Genomic DNA, 27177 nt, shown 5'->3' with positions numbered 1-27177 from the left:
CAATAAAATTCTTCGGACCGAAGGACCTTATTGGCCGACAGACCTGTCTGTTTGCTGCATGGACATGCAGGTTTTCCGTCTGCTTCTTGTGGCGCATTCGGGCCAGCGTCATCAAGGCATGTGAATGTAAATGTATATAACTTACCGAATCCATTGCTTTGGTAAACAAAAACTCACGTGCGTGCGCGGAGGCAGTAGGTTGTAAGTCTGCTTGTAAATAAAGTTTCTTCAAAAAAACACCGCGGATGGGAACGAGGGGGTGGGGCATTGGAGGAAGGCGGGATGATTTGAATGTGCTGTAATTCTCAAATGCAACAAAGGTAAGAGTCCCTTTAACACACACGTCACATTCATCGTAGAATCGTAGTCGTCTTTGTGTTTATTGTGAAGCAGGAAGTTTGAGGTCCGGAAATGACGTCGTAGGGAAATGATGTCGTACGGAAATGATGTCGTTCGCGGACCAATCACAGCCAAGAGCTGTCCGTGGGGTCTCCGAAATAAACACGGATAGTTAGAAAAATCAGAGGTGTACGAAAAGCTCTCCGAGGCGCTCGGAGAGGGCGTTCCTATCTGTCCGTTTTAAAAAAGACGGAGAAGCATAAAGGAGCCTTAACAAGGAGCCAAAAGGTTTGTGTGGACAGAGATTGTTGGATGGACGTTGCTTCACACAGACACTCACTCCCCTGGGTTTGTCTCTGATGGACCTGAGCGTCTCAGTGAGTTAACAGAGGGAGGCAGGTCTTCTTTAATGTGCTCCTCTGCATCCGGGCTCAGATGGTTAGTTGTCGTCCATTAGAAGGAACGAATCCCTGTAGCTCTGAAACCTTTGATCATCATGTCATTGTCCGCAGCGGAACACTCCAGGGACATCGTGGAACCAAGAGAGCCGCCCACAGCTCGACTCCTCATCACCCTCGGTACACTGTGTGTGGGTGTGTGTGTGGGTGTACATGTAGGTTTTCTTTTTATGGTATCTGAGTGACAAAAGAAGCTTCATGGTTATTGCTCATCTGTGTGTGTGTCTGTCCATGTGTGTGTTGTAGGGAGAGAGGCTGATGGACACTGGCTTGTTAAACATTAACTTTGTGTGTTTGTGTCTGCGTGTGCATGAGTCACTTTCACAGGCTTCACCAGCTTTTATTGAGCTGGGACTCCGTGTTTAATAGGCAGCAGAATCCCTGTGTCTTCATCAGCTCTCCTGAGATCACAACAGCAACCGTCGTGTGAATCAGAATTCTGCACATTTTCCCAAAGAGTCGGTTCTTTGAAAACGCACTGTTCAAACAGGCCGTGAGTGAGTGAGGCCTTTTCATAAGTGACTTTCCAAGATGAGCTCCACCATCCGTCCCCGGTGCGCCACAAACACACGACAGCTTCTCTCTCTCTACCAGGGAAAGAAGGGAGGGAAAAAAGGGAAAGCAGCTGAATGTGGAAGGCGGGTGGAGGAGGAGGAAACAACTTGACAGAGCATCTTATCTTCACTGTGTTTCCTTCGCAGCTCCGGCGTTAAGCTGCTTGCTGAAAGGTGGAACATTGAATTCATGCAGCTTCAGGTTTCAACTTTTTTTTTTCCCTCGCTGCTCTTGCAGAAAAAATGCTGAAGGAAAAACAGAAACTATTCACGAGTCGTCTCATTTGTTCTCTCATTTGGTCGCTGCAGAGCGAACACTCAAACCGTGCATACCTCTCGTCTTTGTGTCTCCTCGGGACACTCGCAAGTAAACACACAAATGGAGGTCGCATGCACGCGCACAAACACACACACACACACACAAGCACCATTTCAAAGGTCCGATCTGTATTCCAAACACTGACGAAAGGTTACTCCTGCTTCCGGAAACAAGATGTGTTGAGTGTGACTTTTCCACTCGCACAAATTAAATTCTCTCAGAAATCTGCAGCTTGTGACTTTGCTGTAATAGATCATTTGTTTCTCTGACTTATGGAGGGAAGTCAGCCTGAAAGATCAAGTTTTAAATCATTACTGCAAAAAAAAAAATCTGAAACACTGGAATTATATTTACTTCGGCTCTTAACTATCATTTAAAAAAAAAATTAAGAACAGGAAGAGTGTGCATTTAAGTTATTCATATTTTCCCTTTTTCTTCAAAAACATTTTAATTACATTTGACAAAACTAGAAGCGTATCTCCAGCCCCGACAGTTCCCTTCTGAAACCACAACTAAATTCAGTAGATCCGGACTTTTGTGTGAATTGGCACCAAATTGCACAAACTCATCTTTGCAATAGTTACAGAGAACTTCTCCACCACGTGTTTCCTTCCCTCTTCACACTTGCCACAGCCTTGCTTCCAGATGCCGTTCTGCTACTTCCAGGGTTAATGAGTTGGAAACCAAGCTATGAATCAATACCCCCTGTTATCAGAGTAATAAATAACATCTCAACATCATTAGCGCCAGTAAACCTGACGCCTGCAGGGGTTCGATACCTCCCATATCGTTTTTTTCTATTATTGACACTGCAGTAAAATATTTATTTATTCAGAGTTGCTGTGTATTTTCTAAATGCAGCCATGTAAGTGTACTAAGAAGAAGAGGAAACTCCAGCTTGGGGCTGTCTTAACATTGTCATCATACTGGATTAGTTTGGTTGACCTCAGGCTCCTTGTTTGAAAGCTGTTTCATGGTCTAATTGTTGCTGGTGGAGAATATAAAAGTAGCTGCGTGTCTGCTCACATCTAAAGGCCAAGGAGAGAGCTGCCGGGGAGCAAGGCTGCTGGTGTCAAAATACAAAATGTTTTGGGCGTAAACCTCGCGCACCCTTCACCAGAACACGTAAACATTTACACAGGGCCATGAGTCAAGCCTTTTCTCCTCCTCCTCTCTCTGGGTCGTTCTCTATCTTCTCTTCATATCCCCCGAACGCCGACTCTGTGTGTCTGTGTTGGTTTTGCTGATCAGCCTTCCTGTTGCTGCAGAGGAACTGCGAGCGGCGAGATAAGGCGAGCACATGCTTGCATTTGGGGAAGTGGAGAGGACAAAAGTAACCGATACGACATGAAGGGCACAATGCGAGTTATTTAGCAGATGAACAGAGGTCATGGGAGGCCTCCTCTGAGCCGGCTGCTTTAGAAGAGTTCCCTGTGAGGCTCTCAGTGCTGAGGAATCTCCAACAAACCTGCACGGGCAAGGATTAAGGAGACCTGCTTAAATCCGGAGAACAAACTGAGGATGTGAGGAGAGGGGAACCGGAGCTTAAGCACCGAGGGCCTGAGGATCCCAGCGCTGGATCTGCATGTTGATGCACTTTGACTCCTCTGGCATGAGACACGTGGGAGCGCGGGACTAAAGGGAGGATCAGGGCCTGGTTATTGGATCCTGCTCCTGGTTTGAGGACGGGTTGCAGCACGTATACAGCAGGTGCTCGGCTTCCCTCCGCCCTCAGACGTGAGTCGACGCACTGAAAAGTATGTGAGTGGGGGGGGGGGACGGGGACTGCGTGGGAGAGGCGGCGGTGGAACGGAGCGAGACAGCCGATATCAAGTGGAGGCTGAGGGAGTTTGCTTTCACCGGTCGGCTCCAGCAGGGCCAGAGCGGGCGGGCGATGAGTCAGAGAAAGCTGACACGACAGATGAGGCTGTGGGAGAATCCCGAGGGTCCGGAACCTGCGCCCTCTCTCTCCTCGCCCCTGTCACCGGGCGATCAGCCGCGTGGACACGGCGGCTCTGGTCTGTTTCGACGTATGAAACTGAACCGAAGTATTCAGGAGCACAGCCGCTCCTCTTTCTGTGTCTGCAGGTACAGTTCTGCATCCAAGCCACTGATGTGTAGTGTGGCCTGCTCCTCACTAACCTGTCGTTTTAGATTCATTGTGTTTGTGTAACTAACGGTGATATTACTCCCTGGAGACGAACATGTTCCCTGCACATGCTGCTGTGACACTTGATGGGTGAGAATTTGACTCAAATCTCATAATGACTCTCAAAGTTGTCAGGAAAAAAAATATAATAAATTAAAAAAACAAGGATTAGAGTGTGCAGCTTGCAGAGGCCCCCCCCCCCCCCCTGGCAGACGTTTTTTTTTTTTTTTTTCATTACTGAAGAAAACTTGTTTAATGATAATGTGATCTGTCGCCATACAGTCACATTCAGCCTTCTGGGGGGGGGGGGGGGGGGAGAGGAGTGGCTCCTAATTGGCCAATTTGGAAAGTAAATTCTAAAAATATCACTCTTCACACTTAATTTTAGAAGATGAAGTGAAAGCCGCTCACACGCACGCTGGCAAGTAATGTCTAGGAGGAGCTGGGGGGGGGGGGGTGCTGGGGAGATAAAAGTTATACTACATTAAAAATAGATGCTGCAGCGACACCGCAGTGTGCTTCTCTATCTGCTCTTGTCGTCCAAACATTTGACTGCGGCAGGAAGGTGACGATTGTATATGAATATCTTCATAGAGCAAACCCAGTAACCATTTCTAGCAGTTTTTCATTTTCCACCAATAGTTTCTGATAAATTGGTGTTTGTCCTGTCAATGCAAAAAGTCCAAAATACATTTTCGTCCCTGATACCAAAGCCCAAAACCCCTCTTCAATCCATAGAGACTTCATTTCCTTGCTGAGATATCGACTCTGTTATTTAATCTCAGAAAAAGATTGTTTTGAATCGGGGGGGCTTGCTGGAGGATCAAGACTTCCAGGACTGCAGGTGCTGGTTAAAAGGGTACGAGTGTAACTGGAGAAGCGTGTTGCCTTTGGGTTAAGCTCGACTTTGAATGGATCTGGCAGATTACTTTCTGCCTTGTGTTTTGGATTTAATGTTAATCAGGCCTGTGCCGCTCCGCTGCTGAGAGGACAGATGCTGAGAGGACAGATGCTGAGAGGACAGATGCTGAGAGGACAGATGCTGAGTTTGACTCTAAAACTGAAAGAAAACACATCGATTCACAGCACAGCAAACGTCCAAAAACACTGGGCCTTAATCACCGCCTCTGTTTGGATGCCAATATCCCCCTGAACTCTTTTTCTCTGTTTCCTGATGTTAAAAAAAAACACCTAAATACTTTCTGGTTCCCAGTAGGAGGTTGTTTTGTAAATCTATCCACTCGATCACTCTCGTCCTCAGACAGCTTGGGCTCGTAGAGAAGCCGGGGGATGATGCGGTTCATTTTGTTCACTTAATTTGCTCCAAAATATGACTTATTAGTAGGGTTGCAAAATTCCGGGAATATTCAAAGGTGGAAACTTTCCATGGGAATTAACGGGAATTAACGGGAATAAACGGGAATAAACTGGAAATGTTGTGGGTAATTTATACTAACTGTATTTACCTTGTCATATACAGACATAAATATAAACATTTTGTTTTGTCATAGGCTGATTTGAGCCCTGAGGAAACTTTGGGCACTTGACTATATGCTTCTGCATCGTTGTGTCATTCTTAACATAGGTCTTTGTACAGTATTTGCAAATGTACACAGCCTTTCCTTCTACATTGGATGTGGTGAAATGTCTCCACACATGAGAGAGTGCACGTGGCATTGTTCTGTAGAATAAGATGAGAAAAAAGTTTATAAAAACACACTAATGCAATGCCAGAGATATAAATAGTTAGCCAAACAATTGGAATCGTCTGTAAACATATTTTACAATTGATGGATAAATGAATGGAAATAGGCTAGATGAACAGATGAACAATCCTCAATCAGCATGCTAATATATTTTCCCCAGTAATATCATGGAAACTTACCTGACTAGTCCTGCACTCTACAGCAGGCCTCAGTAGCTCTGCTGTAGAGTGAAGGATGCTGGGAGTTTTTTTATTTTTTTTCAAAATTCCCAAAATTCCCCAGCTTAACTTCCCATGGAAAGTTTCCGGAAACTTTCCAGAAATTTACTGGAAACTTTCCGCCCCTTTGCAACCCTACTTATTAGTAAAGTGTGATTCCCAAGGCCCCTCGGTGGCAGTCTGCAGCTGGGTGGGTTTAGTGCTGCGGCGTCTGTCACACATTTCTCGCTTCAACTTCCTCTCTGAGAAACTACAAACCCGAGCAGATGGTGAGAGCGGCGTCTGTTTGGGTGGTGAGGCGTTTGCGTGACACATTTTGGTGTCATCACCATCAGACACGAACGTAACAGCCATGCACCTGATTGCCTCCCTGTCTTCTCTAAACCCTTCAGCTTCGATTCGGAGAATGGTCCTTCGCCGGGTCGCAGTCCCATGGATTCGCAGGCGAGTCCTGGGGTGGTGCTGCATCCTTCCTTCCCCCAGAGTCAGCGCAGGGAGTCCTTCCTGTACCGCTCGGACTCCGACTATGACACATCGCCCAAAACCATGTCACGCAACTCCTCCATCAACAGTGAGGGGTAAGCACGCAGCCATCGTCCCGGATCAATCACGCAGCAGGAACATGTTTTTTTTTGCCTCTCACTCACACACACACACACACATTCTCACACACATACATCATCCAAATCAACCCACCAGTAGCTTTGATTGTAATTATGCATTAAGCAACACGCTCATGAATCATGATTAACTGTTGTGCTCCGTCTCCTGGTTTGTCTTATGCAAAGTCCAAACTACTCCAAACCCTCCATCACTGTGTTTCAGGAGGATTTCTCTGTTTGGATCCACATAGATCTTCATAAACACTCAACTCGTAGACACAGCTTCTCATATAAACACTAACATCGAGAACCTCAGCTGCTCAGACCGCTCACATTCACATTTGAACATTCGTACATTGCACTGACTGTTACTTTGTTTTTTTTTACTGTATTATCCCGCCTATAGTGTATTCATATTTATTAGGGCTGGGCAAGTTAACTCGTTTTAATCGAGTTAACTCAAGTGATGAGTTAACTCGATTGTTTATCCGCCAATTATTTTCTTTTTTCCTGTTCTGCAGCAGTCAGCAACAGACTTTCACAAAATAAAAGCCTGACTTTCACAATAAAACAACAAATAATCAAACCTGAGTTAATGCGAGATAAAATAATTAATCGAGTTAACTCATCACTTGAGTTAACTCGATTAAAACGAGTTAACTTGCCCAGCCCTAATATTTATATATATATATTTTTATCCTTCTCATAGTGTATTCATCGTCCGTATATCTTACAAATCCTGTTAATACTGTAATATTCCATATATATTTCTACTGTACAGATCTTATTTATTACATTTTCACTTTAATATGCACGATACTCTGCACTTTTACTGCCTTTTTTTTGCACTTCTGGTTAGACGCTAAACTGCAATTCGTTGCATATGTACTTGTACTGTGCTAATGACAATAAAGTTGAATCTAATCTAATTAGATTAGATTTCTTTATTTATCCACACAACGGGGAAATTCACTTGTTACAGCAAATAAGAGAAAACAGAATTTAAGTAACAGTGCCGAAGCAACAATAAAAAAGATCACAATATGTACACTACTAAACTACACATAATGAGAGTACAGAAACAAACAACCTGCAAAACAGACACTGTGCAAAAGCAGGTACTGGGGAGAAAGTGGAATGATGTAAGTGTTATTGTAATGAAAACAAAAATATTATAAGTAATATTGCAACAGTAGTGACCATGATACAGAAAATAATTAAAAAGTAAGTGACCATAATATAAATAATACTACAAGATAGCATAATGGAAATATAAATATTGCAATGTAACCATTATAAGTGACCATGATATAAATATAGATGTAAAGTGTTGAATATTATTGTGCATGGTAGTGATCTGAGTAAAAAATAAAAAATAAATAAGAAAAATAAAAATAATAATAATCTAATCCCCCCCCCCACTCTTTTTCCTTTTGGTCACATGTTGTCCTGCAGGCACGCCGAAGACATGATCGTCACCCCTTTCGCTCAGGTAGGTTCCCCCCCCCTCTTCTGACGAGTCCAGCCGCTGTCAAATTATTAAAGAAAAAGGTGGCGAATAAGTGCAGTGAACTTGTCCCCCCCCTCACTCCCCCCCCTCCCTCTTCCTCCCCCCTCTCTCTCCCTCCTACGCTGTCCATCCATCCCCCAGGTGTTGGCCAGCCTACGAACTGTAAGAAGCAACTTCACCATCCTCGCCAATGTCACAACACCCACTAACAAGTCAGTATCATGCTGTGGAACACCCCTCCCCCCCACTCACTCTCGTCACGACTGCCGGCTTTGTTTGCGGTGTGTGTTTTACTGATGTCTCTCTCTCTCTCTCTCGCTCCCGTGGGGAAACATTCTTTTGCCACCATGATTAACCAGTTTATCGTTTTCAGACCGTGCTCAAGGAAAATATGATTCTACATGATCTGGCGTCTCTCCGACTCCGGCTGGCGGAGGCGGGGGGGGCAGAGATCAGCGTGTCCCTGACTCTAGACTCAGACAACGCAGCCGGTCAATAACACCAAAATGATTTCCCTTTGTAAGGCAGGAGACAGTAGGAGCTGGAGTTGGCAGCTTTTAGCTCCACGTCAATATGATAAATAAAGCACTGCACCACTGAATTAACAGCATCTATAATTATATGGTGTTGTGCCCTGACAAAGCCTCCCTCACTACACAATTATACAACACAACGGTTATTTGAGAGGTGAGCACAGCTCAGGCTTTGTCCATGACTATTTTTGGATACTTCAAGGTTTGAAGTGAAATAGAATAATTTCTCTCAGGAAATGAATGCATTGCATTGTTATCCAGTTCTCAACGACATTCACTCGTGTGTCTCTCTCTTGAAAATGCGTAACTGACATGAACATTTTTCTATCTCCTCTCTGTGAGCCAAGCCTTTTGTTGCCTCACCCTGTGATGCTGAATGTGAGTTGAACCCCAGCAGGGGGCAGCAGTGTGTTATTCTCCTCCTAATGTAACGAGATGTTTGTCCACAGGAGGTCACCAGTGACAAGCCAACCCACTGTTCCCCAAGCTACACTCTCTGGTAAGTTGTCAGCTAATTAAAAACTCTGGGTCCAAACAGTCCCACAGTCCCCTCTCACAGGTTTAAGGACATTCAGAAGCTCCCACGCTCCCCGAACGCATCATGAGCAGAGAAAACGACGGCAGAACATGAAAGAAAATCATGTGGTCAGAGAATTGTTTCACTAAACATGTCACTTACATTTTAGGAGAATGGGTAGGCAGAACAAAGTATGTTTCTTCATTCCATAATAAATATATATATATTTAAAGAAGAGAATTAACTTAAAGTAAATAGCATTTACAGGGATAGTTTTTATTTTTATTTGACCTTTATTTAACCAGGAAAGTCCCATTGAGATTAAAAACCTCTTTTTCGAGGGAGTCCTGGCCAAAAGGCAGCAACAAATAACATATGTACACTCACAATATTACACTCACAACATATAAACAGAAATTAAAATGATAAAAAACAGTTACAAATAAATTAAAATTCATAAAAAACATCTGCAAGTAAAAGAAGTGGTCTGAAATGATCTCATCGTAGATTTAAAAGCGTTCAAAGAAATAATTTCGGTTAATTTAAAATCTTTTTGCAGCCAGTTCCATGTGGTGGGAGCAGAGTGGACGAATGCCCTTTTTCCTGATTCAGTGCGGGCCAATGGAACTAACAAAAGCATCTGATTGTTTGAGCGCAGACTGTAAGAAGCAACACTTTTCTGTGTGATTAAATTACAAATATATGATGGCAGTAGCCCAAGCATGGCCTTATAAATAAAAGTGCACCAATGTCCCAGCCTCCTGGTGGACAAAGAGGGCAAACCCACTCGAGAATACAATTCACAGTGATGGGTCAGTAGTGAATAGTGAACCCCACAATGAAAATTCAGTCATTATCTACTCAGCACTCTGTCGATGGAGGAGTGAGTGAAGTGTTTGATTTTCAGGAGTTTAAGGATTAAACAGTGTTGCAGCCAAAGTAAAAAGTGACCACTTCTTCAAACATATAAAACCAACAGATAAGATCACAACAGGCCTCCATCCTTCTCCTCAGGTGTCATCCAAGTGTCCAGGAGCCCCAACATTCAGATTCAACTCGAAATAGTTTCATTTACACTATTATTTATCCGTTTGTGGCTCACAGTGATGTTCAGGCTGAAAACACGGTGTAAATGACACCGTTTGGAGTTGAATTTGAATGTCAGGACTCACAGACACTTAGACAACATCACAGGAGCAGCATGGAGCCATTTTATCTGTTGTTTTTATACGTTTGAAGAATTGGTCACTATTTACTTCAACTGTATCACATTTGGCTGCTATGCTGTTTTTCCCCCGGAGACTCCAAAAGTGTTTTGTGGACTCAAACACTTCAACCACCCCTCAATCGGCAAAGTGGTGAGTAAATAATGAGTACATTTATATTTCTTGGGTGAACTACCTCTTTAATTGACAATATTTTTGTTTTGTTTTAACCAAACACACAAATTCAAGATTCAAGATTCAAGATTTTTATTGTCAAATGAACAGAGATAACATGAAGCCGTCACTGTCAATGAAATGCTTGGGTCACACACTCTCTTTAAGCAATGCTCAGTAATTTCAACCCCAAAAAAAATAAAATAAAAATAGAAATAGCATAAAATAGAATAAAAAAGAATAAAATAGAATAACCATGAAATAGAATATCAAAAATTTAAAATAGAAAATAAAATATATACATCTAAATATATATATTTACAGATGAATGTTCAATTTGTGCAGTAGTGCAAATATTCAAATATGCTTGTTATGGTGCTGGTGCAAATATGCAAATATTCCAGGGTGCTGGTTTGGTGGAGTTATTAAAGTTCAGAGGAGTTTAAAAGTCTTACGGCCTGGGGGATGAAACTGTAAATGAAATGAGGCACAATCCATGTTTTCTGATCATACAAATGTAAACTTTAAATACAATTTCTCATATTCAATATTTCAGATTTTAAAAAACGTATCTTTAGATTGGTCTTATATTTAAATATTTTCACCAAAGGAGCATTTCAAAACCGATCCCTGTTTCACACCCAACAGTGGAAACTCAACTCTTAAATTGTAAATTCAGTTTGTGTCGATTTACTGAGCTGCACAACGGAACCTTAACACCCACGTATCATATTTGATCGTGTGGTCACCGCTCTGCTGAGCTCTTCCTCTCCTGCTGGTTTATATTTGCTGTATATTGTGTGTGTCCTTCCCAGAGGAGACGTACCAGCAGATGGCTCGGGAGACTCTGGAGGAGCTGGACTGGTGTCTGGACCAGCTGGAGACCGTTCAGACCCACCAGTCCGTCAGCGAGATGGCCTCCAACAAGGTGCACACCCCCCCCACCTCAGTGTTAACTCAACATGGTCTCAGATCAGAATCAGAATCAGAATCAGAAGTATTTTATTGCCAAGTACGTTCACACATACAAGGAATTTGCTCTGGTTATTGGTGCAAACAATGAACATAGAAACATAAAAACACAATAAATACAACATACATAGGAGAGCAATAAAAAATGGGAAACCAGTATATATTTACTCACTGTTTACTTCTTATTTACTCACTTTTTACCAATATTTATACAAAGTAACATTTATTTTAGAGATAAACATTTCTGAATAAAAATATATAAAAGATAAAAGATATAAAAAGTGAAGTAAAAAAGTGAAATGCTAAATGCAAAACAGTGAACAGTGTCATATTGCAATATGCAATGTAATGCAGTATAACTAGGGCTGGGCAAGTTAACTCGTTTTAATCGAGTTAACTCAAGTGATGAGTTAACTCGATTGTTTATCCGCCAATTATTTTCTTTTTTCCTGTTCTGCAGCAGTCAGCAACAGACTTTCACAAAATAAAAGCCTGACTTTCACAATAAAACAATAAATAATCAAACCTGAGTTAATGCGAGATAAAATAATTAATCGAGTTAACTCATCACTCTAGTTAACTCCATTGAAACGAGTTAACTTGCCCAGCCCTAATAATATGATATGATATAATGTGTTAATTTAACACACCCTAGAGGTGTTAAATTAACACAGATGAACCGACTTTCACCATGAGAATCTAAATATTCGATTTCAATATTTCACCACGTCATGAGAAAGGATTTCAATGGGCTGCAGCTTTGCATCAAATATGCAAAATGCTAACTTCCTGTTTAAGAAGACGCTCAGTGGCGAATACACAGCTCCACCGTATGGAAGTGGAGCAAAAAAAAAAAAAAAAAAAATATCGATCTGCTCTTGAAGTCGTCACGTGCTGGGTTGTGCATTAGCAGCAGCAGGTGTTGAGAGAATGTTTCCTGGGTTTATTTGCAGCCTTGTGGTAGAAATTGCATTGGTGAATAATTAATGTGGTAAACCATCGTGGTCAACTCAACAAATATTGACAAATATTATTGGTTGCAGAGGTTAACTAAGCGCTTGTGTTGGTAATGGCAATGAGAGGTTGGATTTTGATGCATTGTTTATCACAACACATCTACATGCCTGTGTGTGTGTGTGTGTGTGTGTGTGTGTGTGTGTGTGTGTGTGTGTGTGTGCGCACATGGGCAAGCTCCGTGTGCATTTGTACAGTATTTGTGGAGACATTGGGAAAGGAGAGATAGAGAGAGAGAGAGAGAGGGGGTGGGGGAGGAGGGAGAGAGGGATGGTCTGTGGGTGGGGAGAACATGAGAGAAGGGGGGGGGGGGGAACTGGTCCTGATGCTGATGTCTCTGCTGTAACCTTGGTTGCTATCGAACAGCAGCAGGGTCTGCCCCTTCCCTCTCCCTCATTGGCTCGCCACTCTGACCACGAGCCATGTGGTTTGGGCAACAACCAATCACATCCTGGCAAAGCTCCTTTAATAGTGCTCGCTGTTAAAGACACAGCGTTGTTTTACCTTCTATTCTAGACATCCTTCCCTTGTTGCACTCCACTGTTAATTAATGGTGTGGTTCTGAGAATCAGGCGTTTGATGACAGGACTGTGGGAGGGGTCCCAGTGGAACATCCTTTGTGTGTCCATGTGCTTTTGTGTGTGTGTGTGTGTGTGAACATACAATGTGCAAAGAGAGAGAGAAGTCTCTCCTGGGGGAAACAGAGTCTCTGTGAATATGTCGCTGCCTCTCAGCAGCCGGGATCCTCCGCACTGTGCCAACACGGAGGTACACACATGAACGTTCCCACTCAGTCTCTCACTCTCACTCACACCCTCGCTCACACACAGATTTCCGACAGACGTGCATGCTGTCTAGTGGCACATGCGCACTCGGGCTCACACACACACACACACACACACACACACACACGCACGCACGCGCCTGCAGCCACACTGCCTGATTAGCTTGCGAGAGCTGTCTACAGCATCCAGGGAAATGGCGCAAGAGGCAGAGCGTCGGAGGAGGAGCGGCAGCCTGAAGCGAGAGGATTAGACCTCTGGCATGTGGTCCAGCCGAGGGATGGAGTGACTGGGAGCAGGTCAATGGGCGACAGAGCTATCAGGACGCAGCCCGACCAAACACTATGGACTGACTGAGTGTTTCTGAGATCGGTGTGAGAGAGGCGGCACAGACAGGGCTGATGCTCGGGTAGGACTGGGCCGGGCCTGTGGATCCGTACCGTGGGGGAGGGGCGGTCGACGCAGGGAGAGAGAGCGTGTTTTTTTTCCAGACCTCCGCTCTGGTTGTGATTCTCCAGCCTGAGCGTCTGCTCCAGGCCTGCCAGCTACCTCCTCCTCTCTGTCTCCTTCTATCTCCTCCTCCTCTCTCTCATCCTCTCCATCCTTGTTGTCCTCCCTGCTCTCATCATCTCTTCCCCTGTTCTTTCCCTTCCCCGATGTTCCTGTTGTCATCCCAGCTCCCTTCACCTCCATCGGTAGAGACCCCAGTCCTCTTTATGCTCTGCCATCACCCTCTCCTCCGTCCTCCTCCTCCTCCTCTCACCTCCATCGTTTGACTCTTTTATTACTGGTCTGTCAAGCAGCACAGTTCTCACAGCATCATTTTTTCCGTTTACATCTCTCTCTCACTCCCTCTCCTCTCCTCTCCTCCCTCGGCTCCTCTCTGTGCCCTTCAGACGGTCTCTCGCTCCCTCTCTCCCCCTCTGTTTTCCCTTCATCTTCCCTTTTTTCCGGCTCCCGTCCACCTCCACCCTGCAGTGACTGTAGATCTGGGTCAGTCTGCTCAGCAAATGGGATGAGATGTAGTCTCCCCAGCAGCCGGATCCAGGGGGCTCCTGGTCTGCCCATCGGGGGGGGACCCTCATCTGTGGACCACTCGGAGGCTGGAGGACTGACTCTGGACTGACCGGGTGTCCGGCTCTGGGCGGCTGCATGTAGGCAAGGACGCTCTGCCCCAGCAGCCCCCTACCCCTCACCCTCACCCCCCTTCCCCCGGCTCCTTCGCCCCCCCCCCCCGGGTCAGCCGTCACTCTGGAGTGTCCCGGCTTCTCTGGCTGTGGCCTCTCCACACACCCCCGGACGACACCCTCATGCCACTGGGGCACATGCACCCCCACCCCGCTCCACTACCGCACTTCCTGCCTGTGCACTCGGCCCAAACCCCCTACCACCCTCAACATGGGTGTGGTGGAGGCCATTGACCCGACGCCGTCCTCCTGCCCCTCGCCGGTGCCGGGGGGCTACAGGCTGCCCCACTCCTCCAGCTACAGCCCCCTGCAGGGGAGGGCCGGGGCAGAGCTGGACCTTGGTGCAGCGGCTGGGGGGGTTCTGGAGGGGGGTGGGACCGCGGCGGAGCGCCGGACGCCCTTAGTGGACCTGTTCTGTGAGACCTGCTCCAGGCCCTGGCTCATCGGATGGTGGGACCAGGTAGGGACCGGAGAGCTGCAGAGGGCAAACCAGGCCTGGCAGTGGCCATCTTGGAAAATATACTGTGGACTCCTCAAGTGTTTCTGCTCCATGTGTAAACAACTGATCAACTAACTACATGTCTAACCTGTCCTTTAAATAATCAAACAGCGATAGTGTCAGTTTGAATGTTCTTCAGGAGACGTCCACTTCCTTAGACTCTGATTGGATGTGGGGACGGATGCTGTTGTGTGTCAGAAAGTGGATTTGTGAGAAAGTGTCGAGCAGAATATTTGCGAGCGTGTTTGTTTACAGAATTTAAACATGAATCACAGGAACAGGGAGCTGTGGAAGCAGTACAGAGTTCATTACCTCTGCTCAGTGTTTCTATATATTGCAGCAGCACTGTAAACAAACAACACACAATATTAATCTCAGTCTTCCTCCTTCCAAAAGTCACACACACCAAGCTGCTTACAGTCTGAGAAACAGCTGAGGGACTCTGGGAGGTTGAGTCCAGCCGTCTTTTACTGCAGGTACATTGCAGTGTCACATAATGTCCGTTTCCATCCTCCACACCTGCGTCCCTCATCCCTCCATCTTCCTCCTGCTGCCCTGAGGCCGGCCTCAACACAGGCTTCAGGAGCCAGAGTGTGTAGTGTGACGACAACGCTTATTGTCTCAGGACTGGTTCTTCACGTTCCAGTTTACTTTAGGTGTGAGAACATAACAGTATTTTTAGGTTTGTCAGATTTGCATCCGTTGTGTTACCAAAAAACAATGTTTAATCTTTATCTTTCACCTTTGTCCTTTTACTTGTCTTTTTTTCTATCTGAATCAAATTGTGGAAGTTGTAGTTGAGTAGGTCACATTTAGCCTGTGTGGTGTGCATATGTATTTGCATGTTTTTCATGAACACAGTTAGACGACCAAGCCCTCCTGGGTCCCTGACGTATTCACGTGTGTGAGTGTGTGTGTGTGTCCGTAGTCATGTCTCTGCAGCGTTTGCATGTTTGCTTCATTAGTCAGTGTCAGAGGAAGAGCGTTGTTTGTCCTGGCACTCGGACTGGCACTGTGGAAGTGTTGGTTGGCAGCTATGACTCAGCGTTACAGCATTAGGGAAGGAAGGAACGAGAGACTGTGAGAGAGGAGAGGAGGAGGAGGAGGAGGTTCGGGCTGAGCCTGGTGCCGAAGTGTGCCACTATACTGAACCCGATTTCCTGGCTTCTCGTGACCCTACGGCTTCTACCATTTGTTGTCAGAGCAACTGTTCGCGTTGCCCGATCATAGAATGAGCTTCTGCCGGAAAAGGAGGGTTGCAAATAAAAAAGAGAGATAACTGATAGAAGAAGAGGGAGAGGCAGTGGGAGCCCATGCAGTGTGTCAAACGGTAGAGAGGCAAAGCTGAGCCTGTGACGGAGCAGGATTTTGTTGCTCGGGGGCAGAAGTGGAAAGTGTTGTTTACCTTGAGAGGGGGGGGGGGGGGGGGGGAGGAGCAGATGTGAGCAACAGAGTGGCGTCGAGAGGGAAGACAGCGGTGGAGGGGAGGGGTGACCTTGGCAGAGGTCAGAGACACCTGCCTCCCGCCTCAGATTGTCACCCAAGCAGCCACCGCTCTCACATCAAGCTGAAGGATTGACTGTGAGGAGGCAGTTGCCACGGCAACCGCTCCCGTTGCCATGGAGATTGTTATGTGTGAAAGATCAGTCAGTAGGACACAGACAGAGAGGGGGGGGTCTTGTCCGGAATCGCATTGTGCCTTCACAGGAGTTGTGCGACGGAGAAGTGTCGAGCCTCCAGAGATTTATCTACAGAAACAAATAAAAAGCTGAAAAATCTGAGAGAAGATTCAGGAGAGTTTTCTGTCTGCAGGGAAAATGAATTCACTTAATCACATTTGTGTCTGTGCTGCAAGGACCTGCTGACTACCTGCTCAGGATTTCCATAGCAGATGTATAGAGAACAATGCGTATAATGATGCCATGTTATTTGCAGCACATCAACACGTACAATCTAAATGCAAGCACACTACATTGAGGTATTGAACATTATGTTCTCATCTGAGACAAAGAGGAGGCATGATTCATATTGGATTTGCTCTCTCTTTAGTGAATAGATCCAGGCTGAGGGTGATCATTTATGTTCTCATATTTGAATCACTGAAATGTTTTTGTTTTTTTTCAATGCAAATTTCATCTTAAATCCAACTTGAACAATTCTGAAGGTTAAACACCTGTCTGTAACCGTTGATGCTTTTTTTATTCTTTGCCACTGCTGTTCAAGGTTCTCACTGTCTCTGTCCTTCCTCAGTTCAAGAGGATGCTGAACAGGGAGCTGTCCCATTTGTCAGAGATGAGTCGCTCAGGGAACCAGGTGTCAGAATACATCTCCACTACCTTCCTAGGTAAATCAAACCTGCCAGACGTTTGTGTCCATCCACCACAGCATCATGTACCCGTAGAGCTTTGACCCAAGGTCAAGCACAATCCTCCACGAGTCTCCATCCTGGCTGACCTTTGACCGTTGATCTTTCCCAGATAAGCAGAATGAGGTGGACATCCCGTCCCCGACCTTGAGGGAGCGGGAGAAGCCCATGTGTCACATCAGCGGCGTGAGGAAGCTCACGCACAGCTCCAGCCTTTGCAACTCCACCATGCCTCGCTTCGGCGTGAAGACAGAACACGAGGATGCATTAGCCAGGGTAAAGAGATTGAAAAGCGACCAAGACATTTAGCCGTACTGTAAGAACACAGCATTTTCAAAAAGACAGGGACAATGTATTTCCTGTCACCTTACTCCACCCATCCATCCGTCCAACTATCATCTAGGTCTGTCATACACATGTTTACAGAAATCTTCCGCAAGCTTAAAAGTCACATGCATCTTTCTGCCATAGAGTCTGAGTTTTGTTCCTCAGTCACAAGCAGGACCCACAGCACGCCAAAAACACTGGCCGGCCATTCAAGTTTCATGCGATCTCATCTAACCAAACACAAACTGCTGGAATGTTGTGCTGATGTGGGCCCTTGTTGTGCGTTGTGCCTCCAGGAGCTGAGCGACTTGAACAAGTGGGGCCTTAATATCTTTCGCGTGGCAGAATTCTCTAATAACAGACCCCTCAGCTGCACAATGTTTGCCATTTTCCAGGTGAGTGAGAGAAACCAGGCTTGAGATCACACAGTAGCCTATAACATGTATCTTCATTTATCTGCGACCATACCATGACCCCCCCCCCCCCCCTGTGGACTTTCCCCCCGGTGCAGGAGAGAGATCTATTGAAGACCTTTCGGATCCCAGTGGACACATTCGTCACCTATGTCATGACCCTGGAGGACCACTACCACGCCAACGTGGCTTACCACAACAGCCTCCATGCTGCAGATGTCACTCAGTCAACTCACGTCCTGCTGTCCTCACCAGCTCTAGATGTAAATACCTCTACTGCTCTTCCAACGACCAACACAATGCTGCAGTTCTGATTGTTCTTGTCTGTTCTCTCTGACAGGCGGTGTTCACGGATCTAGAGATTCTAGCTGCGTTATTTGCCGCTGCCATCCACGATGTGGATCATCCAGGAGTGTCCAACCAGTTCCTCATAAACACCAGTGAGTCCAAATGAGATTATGAAATGTACAACGTACCAAAATAGAATGACGAAATACTAGTTATGCCCATTTTTGATGGATTATATTAAAGGGACACTTACCTTTGTTGCATTTTTACACTTTTTGTGGATAAGGTTAAATTGGTATTAATAAGGTAATGACACTCTAAAATGCAAGACAGACCCACCAGGAGTAAAAACAAACAATTATTTCACTCTCATAATATTTAGTGAAAACTTCAACCAATAAAATTCTTCGGACCGAAGGACCTTATTGGCCGACAGACCTGTCTGTTTGCTGCATGGACATGCAGGTTTTCCGTCTGCTTCTTGTGGCGCATTCGGGCCCGCGTCATCAAGGCATGTGAATGTAAATGTATATAACTTACCGAATCCATTGCTTTGGTAAACAAAAACTCACGTGCGTGCGCGGAGGCAGTATTGTAAGTCTGCTTGTAAATAAAGTTTCTTCAAAAAAACACCGCGGATGGGAACGAGGGGGTGGGGCATTGGAGGAAGGCGGGATGATTTGAATGTGCTGTAATTCTCAAATGCAACAAAGGTAAGAGTCCCTTTAAAACAAAATAAAATAATTCAAGTGAAATAAGGATGAATTTAAAATCTTGCCTTGTGATTATTTTATAGATTAGATTTTTGAAAGTTTGCCTGACTGCTTTCACCCTAATTTAGAGTGAGAAACACTTATTTAACATTAATCATTTTTTTGTTGTTTGAGTTTGTTTTGTGAATTATGGCTTCTCAGTTGTTCTAACTGGACAATAATGTTGTGTTGTGCCTCCCTCAGACTCGGAGTTGGCCCTCATGTATAACGATGAGTCTGTGCTGGAGAATCATCACCTGGCTGTGGGCTTCAAGCTGCTTCACGAGGACAACTGTGACATCTTCCAGAACCTCAGCAAGAGGCAGAGACAGAGCCTGAGGAAACTCGTCATCGATATGGTGAGTGTCGTCCACCCCACACCCCTCACTTCTTATCATCTGCTCCTTTTTTTTTATACCACTGTCCGTTTATGCGTGGGTCATATTTATTAAATTTGGAGGCAGATCCAAGACTTTTAACTATTTCTTTAACATTGTGAGATAGGGCGTGTTACAGCAATTTCACTGTTTTCCCAGGGATTAATTCATGGATCTTGATGAAAATATAATCCGCCACATTTAGGTAAATAAGTTCTATGAGTGTGTGACATTTGGTGCAGCTTGATTGAATTGAAGCGGACTGTTGGGCCTTGGCGTTGTTATGCGCTTGTCTAAATGCCACTCTACTTTCTCTAATGCATTCATATCCATCTCCCCTCTCTCCAGGTTTTGGCGACAGATATGTCAAAACACATGAGTTTGTTGGCGGATCTCAAGACGATGGTGGAAACCAAGAAGGTGACAAGTTCTGGAGTACTGCTGCTCGACCACTACAATGATCGGATACAGGTGAGATGTCATACATTTTGCCGTTTAGCAAATGTTCAGAGTCAGTTGCAAAGCACTGAAATGGTATGGGCATTTAATTCAGAGTGCTATCAAAGCAAAAAAGGGGTCTTGTTAAAACTTGTTATTAATGTTGTAGAGTTAGAGTGAAGGGGTCGTAAATAAACCTTCTCAGGTGAAGGTTTATTCACGTTGCTGTGTGGCTCCTGTGGAATCTTTGTTGGATACAGCTTGTGTGTGGGAGACATGACCTTGTCATAATTTATGTGCCCCTCGTCAAAATGTCATGCTATGGCGAAGCAGGGAACATACAAACCAAAAGAAGCTGTATCTTCATGGAGGAGGCTAACTGCTCGGAGATTACAAGAAGTTTAACAATGCTGTATCAGAATTAACTCTCTGTTACAGATCTGTAGAATTAAGGCAGAGATATTGCTGATGGAAGGGTGGGAGTTGGTTGTTTTGACAATGAAGAAATAGAGGAATCTTCTGTGGGACAAGAAGTTGTGGTGGGAAAGAACTTTTCTGGATTGAGTTTGAAGGACTGTGAGGTGACTTATTGTAGCTGGTGTTGTATGTTTCTTTTCCTATCTTTATTCAAGAGCATGGTCTTTCGGCTTGAGCGCAGGACTTATTAATTTTGTAATGCTCTCACTCAAACCCTTGCGCTAACACTCAATATACCCTGAGTGAAAATTGTGCGTTTGCACTCGTATATTTTGTTGCTTGTTGCTTTTCCTGCGGTCCAGCTCTTCTTCTTGCACTAACGCTGCTTTTGTGTGCATGTGAAACGTCTGCTCTCAGATTCCTCCTCTGCTCTCGTTCTTCTTCTTCTGCGTTTGGATGTTGTTGTGCAACAGGTCTGTCAAAGTCCCCCAACCAATAGTGATGACGAATAAAAAGTAAAAAATAAACAGGGTGCTGTCTGCTTTGTGTTGATAGTTGCTAGCAGTGTTCCCATCACATAACTATCCTAAATGAGATCCTTTATTCAGCCACTCCATGTCGACAAGGGACTCTTGCTCCAAGAAGGTGTCATTGTTTTTTTAAAGGTCCCACTATTAATTTTCGTTGATTTTGGCGCCTCTGTGAATAAAAGTGTTTCCACTGTCACCTGTCGTAGAAACATCGGTCATGACAGCATGTGCATTTGTTCTGTGAAGTTGGCGTTGACCAGACTCAGGAGACCTGGTCTGTACTGGTTAGTCTTTATTCTTAAGCCTTGTGCATAGCCCGGCTCTCAAATCATTGCATTGGTCATCGCTACACCTTGCATTCTATTGGTCGGGGAATTCTGACAGACTGGTTGTACAAAAGAATCCAAACTGAGATTACACGTTCTCCACGATCACAGAAGCAGTGGGAGACAAATTTAAGACAGTGTAAAAACATTAATGTAGATTTTTGAGAAACTTAGAACATCAAACTTTGTGACAGGATTTTTGAGCGGAAACTGAAGGAAGGAGCAGGAGGAGAGGTGGGGGGGGGACTAAGCCTTCAAATTTTAGAAACACAGGATTTTATTCAAGTAAGGACAGCGTAAGGCAAATAATCCTTGTGCGTATCTGAATTTAGGACGTTGTAGGGTGTTCACAATGATGCTAATACAGCAGAATCAGAATCAGAATCAGAATCAGAATCAGAATCAGAAGTATTTTATTGCCAAGTACGTTTACACATACAAGGAATTTGCTCTGGTTATTGGTGCAAACAATGAACATAAAAAACATAAAAACGCAATAAATACAACATACATAGGAGAGCAATAAAAAATAGGAAACCAGTATATATTTACTCACTGTTTACTTCTTATTTACTCACTTTTTACCAATATTTATACAAAGTAACATTTATTTTGACATTAACATTTCTGAATAAAAATATATAAAAGATAAAAGATATAAAAAGTGAAGTAAAAAGTGAAATGCTAAATGCTAAATGCAAAACAGTGAACAGTGTCAGATTGCAATATGCAATGTAATGCAGTATAATATATTGTGATATGATATAATGTGTTAATTTAACACATCCTAGAGGAGTGGGGGTGGAATAAAAGTCCGAGTCAGGTGGGGGTCCCGGGCCTTGTTGATAAGAATGTGTGTTTTGCAGGTTTTGAGGAACATGGTGCACTGTGCTGACCTGAGCAATCCCACCAAGCCCCTGGCCGTGTATCGACAATGGACGGAGAGAATCATGGAAGAGTTCTCCAGGCAGGGAGATAAGGAGAGGGAGCGAGGGATGGAGATCAGTCCCATGTGCGACAAACACACAGCGTCTGTGGAGAAGAGCCAGGTGAATGATCTGCACTGAAACACGCACAGTAATGATTCTGCACACAACGGGATATCTGTTAATGCTGAACGTGGGGCGATGACTCCAGCACAGAGAGTGATCCATCATCTCTGATCACAGCAGTCACCCTCATACATTTTAATGCTGATTGAAATTTGTCCATGCAGGCGTTCAGATCCTTGTCAACAGGAGGTGGAAATTAGTACATAAAGCATTAAGTACTCAAAAGTAACTTCTGGCTAGAATGAGGGTTATTATATGGGAAATATATTTAAGTGTGTATTTACAGACGTCAGTATTCATGATTGAAAATCAACAATTACTATATATTATATCACCTCAATATTAACAGCTATGTACCACTTCAGATTGTCCAAAACATTTCCTTGTTCTTTCATTCTCATATTCATACAGACGACATTGGTCTTCAAATATATAACAGGCTATCTTCCAAGCAGGAGCTAGGGGCCAAATCTTTGCTCTACATGACTTTACACCAATCATTTTTGAAATGATCATGTCTGATATATTCAAGTTGTTTTTTTTTTGCACGCGTGTAGAGATTATGCTTTTATTTTGAAACCCGGAAACGAAGGGTTATCTCCTCTTTCCAACGGTTTTAGTGCTTCAGTTGATATGTCAGTGATACTCTTCTTCTCTTGATGCAGGTGGGATTCATCGACTACATTGTCCATCCGCTGTGGGAGACATGGGGCGACCTGGTGCACCCCGATGCCCAGGACATCTTGGACACTCTGGAGGACAACAGGGACTGGTATCAGAGTAATATCCCACAAAGCCCAACGCCACCTCCTGTTGACAAGGATCTGAACGCCTGCATGGACAAATTTCAGTTTGAGCTCACCCTTGAAGACAGTTCTCCGATAGATCAGGGAGACGAGGGTGACAGGCCCACACCGAACCACGTGGTGCAGGTCATTCAGGCGGAGGAGGAGGAGGATAAAAAAGAAGAAGAGGAAGATACGATGGCTGTGGAGGAAATTGAGGACACAATAGAAGAAGAAGACGAGGTGGCGATGGATGAGGAGGAGGTGGAGGATGAGCAGGAGGAGGAACTGAAGACTCATCTGGAGGTGACATCGGAAAAGGAGAGACTTTCTGACACAAGTCCTGTAGAGGAAGAGGAGGATTCTTCTTCACAAGCTGAAGATACATGAGTTCTGCTCTTGTATCGACCTCCTCACTTGCACACATTAACTTGTTCATCCTTTCCATGGCCAAACCAAGAACAAATAAGACTGCAATGACAATACAGACCTTTAAATATATTTTTCAAAAAGGGAAAAAATAAAAAATCGCCTAAAGAGAAGTTAATTACACAGCAACTGTAGATTTGGAGCGGCGACAAGTCCTTCGGCATATTTTCACGATGAACTTTGAACTGAGGGGAATTTAGAGGAGCGTTATCGAAGGGCAACTGAAGACGGCGTAGCACTCTGGGACTGGAAATGCACACACAGAAACACACATGAAGTGACACACACACACATATGAGACACTAGAGCAGGAGACCACACAAAGAACACACCAATGCAATGTGTGTGTGCCTGCATCTGTCATGCGGGACAATGTAGTCCATATGTACACACACACACACACACTTGACTGTATGTTTGTATGTGTGCATTCACATGAGGGACACTGATCAGTAAAGAATCTCTTTGGAAAAAGCCATCTCTTAACGAAGTATTAACTAGTGTTCAGTCAGTATTAGTAATTCATGTTTGTTAGAATCTCAACAGAAACCGTTCTCCTCAGAAAAGCTACAGTCCAAGTGACTTTTTTTTTTTTCCATTTCTGTCGGAAAGAAAAAATTAGAAAATCCACAGAGTTGGAGGAGGAAGAGGAGAGAGGAAGAAAACAGATGTAAGGAGAGGAAGATGCTGCGACGAAGGGGCCTCCGGGTCCCGTTCCCCTTTTCCCTTTACGAGGAGAGTGCTACTGGTGCAAGATGGCTCTGTGCCTTTCTGAAACACCAGCTTCCTGATGGGAGCTGTCGTGAAGCAATGCATTGTGGGACAGGAGTGTCTGATTTTGTTATCATTTTTGATTGTCTCTCCGTCAAGATCTCTCTTTATTGTTCATGGTATTGTGGTGTGTATCTCACACGTACAGTTTCTGTGGTGATATGTTTTAAGTCTTCCTTTTGTTGCTCTTCTGGTGATACAATAACTCAGAACTCTAGATGCAGAGCAATCACTCCCATCACCACCACAGCCCCCAGTGGACTCTTTCCAGCTTATGGTTCTTTCTTATTAGAATGATTTTTTTTTTTTACTTTCTGAGAATAAGCCATGAGATGCTTCAAAGCATAAGTTTTGCCTATTTTCTATTTAACACTTGCTTAATATGTTGAAGGGATAAGGAATTATTTCATCAGCAGAACAAATCTCCACTCACTCGCTCATCCCACATCCCACTTGCACTCGTGTGTTCACGTCTCCTCATTCTCAAACAGTTCTCGCCAAAGTAAAGGATGAGAAACATCGGTGCGTGGAGTGATTTGAAGGAACGCTGAAGGCAGAATGTCAGGGAAAGAAGCGTGACACGGCCAAAAGGAGCTCTGAAAGTCCCTCAACATCCTTGTTATGTTTGATGCTTTTTTGCCTTAATGTCAGAAGCAGGATTCATACCTGCGTGTATGTAGATTTCTAAGATATATAATAGATATCCCAGTATATTTATATCACGTCTGTATGCTTCTTTCTGTGAGTATCAGTGTGTCTATACACGATGTTTCCAGCATTGCATTCAGAGGGGAAAGGGAAACATTGCTGCCAATTAGTTGTATGTTGTTTCTGTGTTTGGGCCAACGTAAAGAATGTGTTGGGTTTTGTTTGTTATCAGGATGGTGAAATGACGACTTCATCGCTACCTATAGGGGGCGTGCGGAGAAAATGAGCAATTGGGAGTTTTACAGGCGATGAAAATGAATATGGACGTCATTTTGTTTGGAATCTGACCAGATATTCATTCGCTGATGGAGTTAAGGCTTGTGTGAGTCTGTTTGCGTGGCTGGTTGTGTGTGTGTGGTCATGAGTAAGCGAGTGAGTAACAGAAAGAGGTGGCAGGACGCTGAAGGTGTTGTCATACGTGTCGTGTGCATTCCCTCCCTGGCATCAGCACATGTCGTCCAACGGTGTTTCTAGGGTCCGATCAGCACAGATTAAATAGGTCACAGTCTGTTTAGGTGTTTGTTTTCTCACAGGGTAAGACTATTAATAATTATTATTAAGAACATGAGTGTGGTTCTTTAGAGGGTAAGGGCAAGTTCCTGCAGGTCAGAAACTGAGCTCATCTGAAGACACCACGGCTCGGTGCACCACACAGGCTTTCTACTGGTGGAATGGGAATCCAGGATTACTCTTGCAGTCACTTAGAATAAAAAAAAGATTCCCGTATGCATCAGCCTTTTACTTTTAACGATGTTGCTTTGTTTTTTGTGGCTTCTTGTTCTGTCATAAGCTATAAAAACATTAATATTTAATTGCCATACAAACACGATACTGTAGCAATTGTTTCTTATTAAGAAAAATTATTCAATTGATTGATTGCTGCCATTCTTTTTAAATGATGAAAAGAAAACCATGGGAAGTGTTTTCTTTGAACAGTTTGTGTACAGTTTATTTTTATATCATTCTGGTGGATGGTCTGGACAATGAATCACGTGTTTATGACGATAATAGCTATAAGCATTACCACTCTTGTACATAATGTAATATTGGATTGTAAATTATAAATTTATCCAAGTCCTAATGATTGAAAAATAACCACTTGAGGTTGTTGAGTGAAACACTGAAGCACTGCAGGCCACATCCTCACGTTTTCATTCTATTTTTGCTCACTTGTTCCAACATTCTGTCACTTTTTTTTAAATTGTGCACATTTATTGTTAAAAAAGAGTGAATCCCTTTGTACCAGCACTTTATTTCGTCAGGTTTTGAGGCAGACAGTGTGGGATTGGGTTTGCTCATTGGCACAGACACTTGTTGATTCTCTCCCATTGGGCCAAATCACAATCCCTCATTGTGCAGCAGTCAACGTTGACCCCTGTCTGGAGGCAAAATCAAACAAACTAGTCCTTCTCTCCTTAATATCCAAGTGAGATTGAACTAATTTGTCTGATAAAGTCAAACGCAGGCCGATGGAGTCACATACGATGTGACGTGTTCGAAAAGATAAATGTGTCCTTATTTGACTCTGGACTTCACCTCTGTTTCTTAGTAACTTTAAGTACTAGCCTGAGAGCCTCAATGTCCGTCCCACGGTGGCCTAACGAGCTGGTTCCCACCGGGGCTGCTGTCAGCTTACTGTGTCGCAGACTGACTCCCTCTGAGAATTAATCTCTGGGCTTTAATTCATGTGTTTGTTCACAAATAAGAACGATTATTCAAGGGAAAAAAACAACATGAAATGATTGTAATATTTGTAAATGATCTTGCTGTAATGTGTAAAATGTGTCCAAGTTATTTTTTATTATATTATTTTTATGAAAGTTTTTTTTTCCTCTTGACAGAGCTGAGGTGTCATTTTGTGAATAAATGCATTTAATAAGCAAACATCTATATATAAAACTATTAAAGTATATCAGTATATTTTTCTTTTATTTCACTGTTCAGTACTGTAAAGTGTGTTAAAAATACAAATAAAGTAAGATTTTTATATTAAATGCAACACCGTTGTCATGTTTGCTGCTTTTACAGTTCATTTGTCAGCATTTTACTTTATTGTTTGTATGTATTATTTGCATTAATACTATTCATTCAATAGTCCAGGGGCTCCTGACTGTAGCAGAGTGTAGTTAGTACTCACTAGATGTTGCAGGCAACACCCCTTGGTCCTTATGGGCTTTTCATGTCCCAGCTGGCTTTCAGTCCTAATCCTCTGTTGGGTCAGACGTACACATGCACACAGACAGGTGGGGATGGATAAAAACATATATTGCTTCATTCATATTAAGATATGCATGCAGACCATATCTATCTTTGAATGAGGTACTGTTCAAAAGTGTTTAGATTCTTATCGATCACAATGCGCCACCTGGAAGTGCTGCACAGCAATGACCCTAACATATAATCTATGTTCCTGAAATACACAGAAGAAGACCAAGACTACTGTATGTGGGGAAGCCGGTGC

The 27177-nt window shown here is 43.9% G+C and overlaps 1 protein-coding gene across 1 annotated transcript in view; it reads left to right on the top strand.

Annotated features, from left to right (window-relative positions):
• Window positions 1-26715, top strand: part of pde4a (phosphodiesterase 4A, cAMP-specific) — a 52136-nt gene extending 25421 nt beyond the window's left edge. Inside the window, exons 2-15 of the mRNA XM_061089968.1 lie at window positions 6136-6321; window positions 7801-7837; window positions 7997-8067; window positions 8838-8887; window positions 11100-11212; window positions 16989-17082; window positions 17216-17379; window positions 17727-17825; window positions 17942-18106; window positions 18184-18283; window positions 19088-19242; window positions 19609-19731; window positions 21838-22020; window positions 22689-26715. Coding sequence (XP_060945951.1) covers window positions 6136-6321; window positions 7801-7837; window positions 7997-8067; window positions 8838-8887; window positions 11100-11212; window positions 16989-17082; window positions 17216-17379; window positions 17727-17825; window positions 17942-18106; window positions 18184-18283; window positions 19088-19242; window positions 19609-19731; window positions 21838-22020; window positions 22689-23198 — 2050 coding nt within the window. The 3' untranslated portion in view covers window positions 23199-26715. The remainder of the gene's footprint in view (window positions 1-6135; window positions 6322-7800; window positions 7838-7996; window positions 8068-8837; window positions 8888-11099; window positions 11213-16988; window positions 17083-17215; window positions 17380-17726; window positions 17826-17941; window positions 18107-18183; window positions 18284-19087; window positions 19243-19608; window positions 19732-21837; window positions 22021-22688) is intronic.
• Window positions 26716-27177: the final 462 nt, after the last annotated feature.

The sequence above is a fragment of the Limanda limanda genome, chromosome 17 (genome assembly GCF_963576545.1).
Source record: "Limanda limanda chromosome 17, fLimLim1.1, whole genome shotgun sequence".
NCBI classification, from domain to species: domain Eukaryota; kingdom Metazoa; phylum Chordata; class Actinopteri; order Pleuronectiformes; family Pleuronectidae; genus Limanda; species Limanda limanda.
Note: the sequence above shows the minus strand (reverse complement) of the source record. Positions and strands in the feature narration are given on the sequence as shown.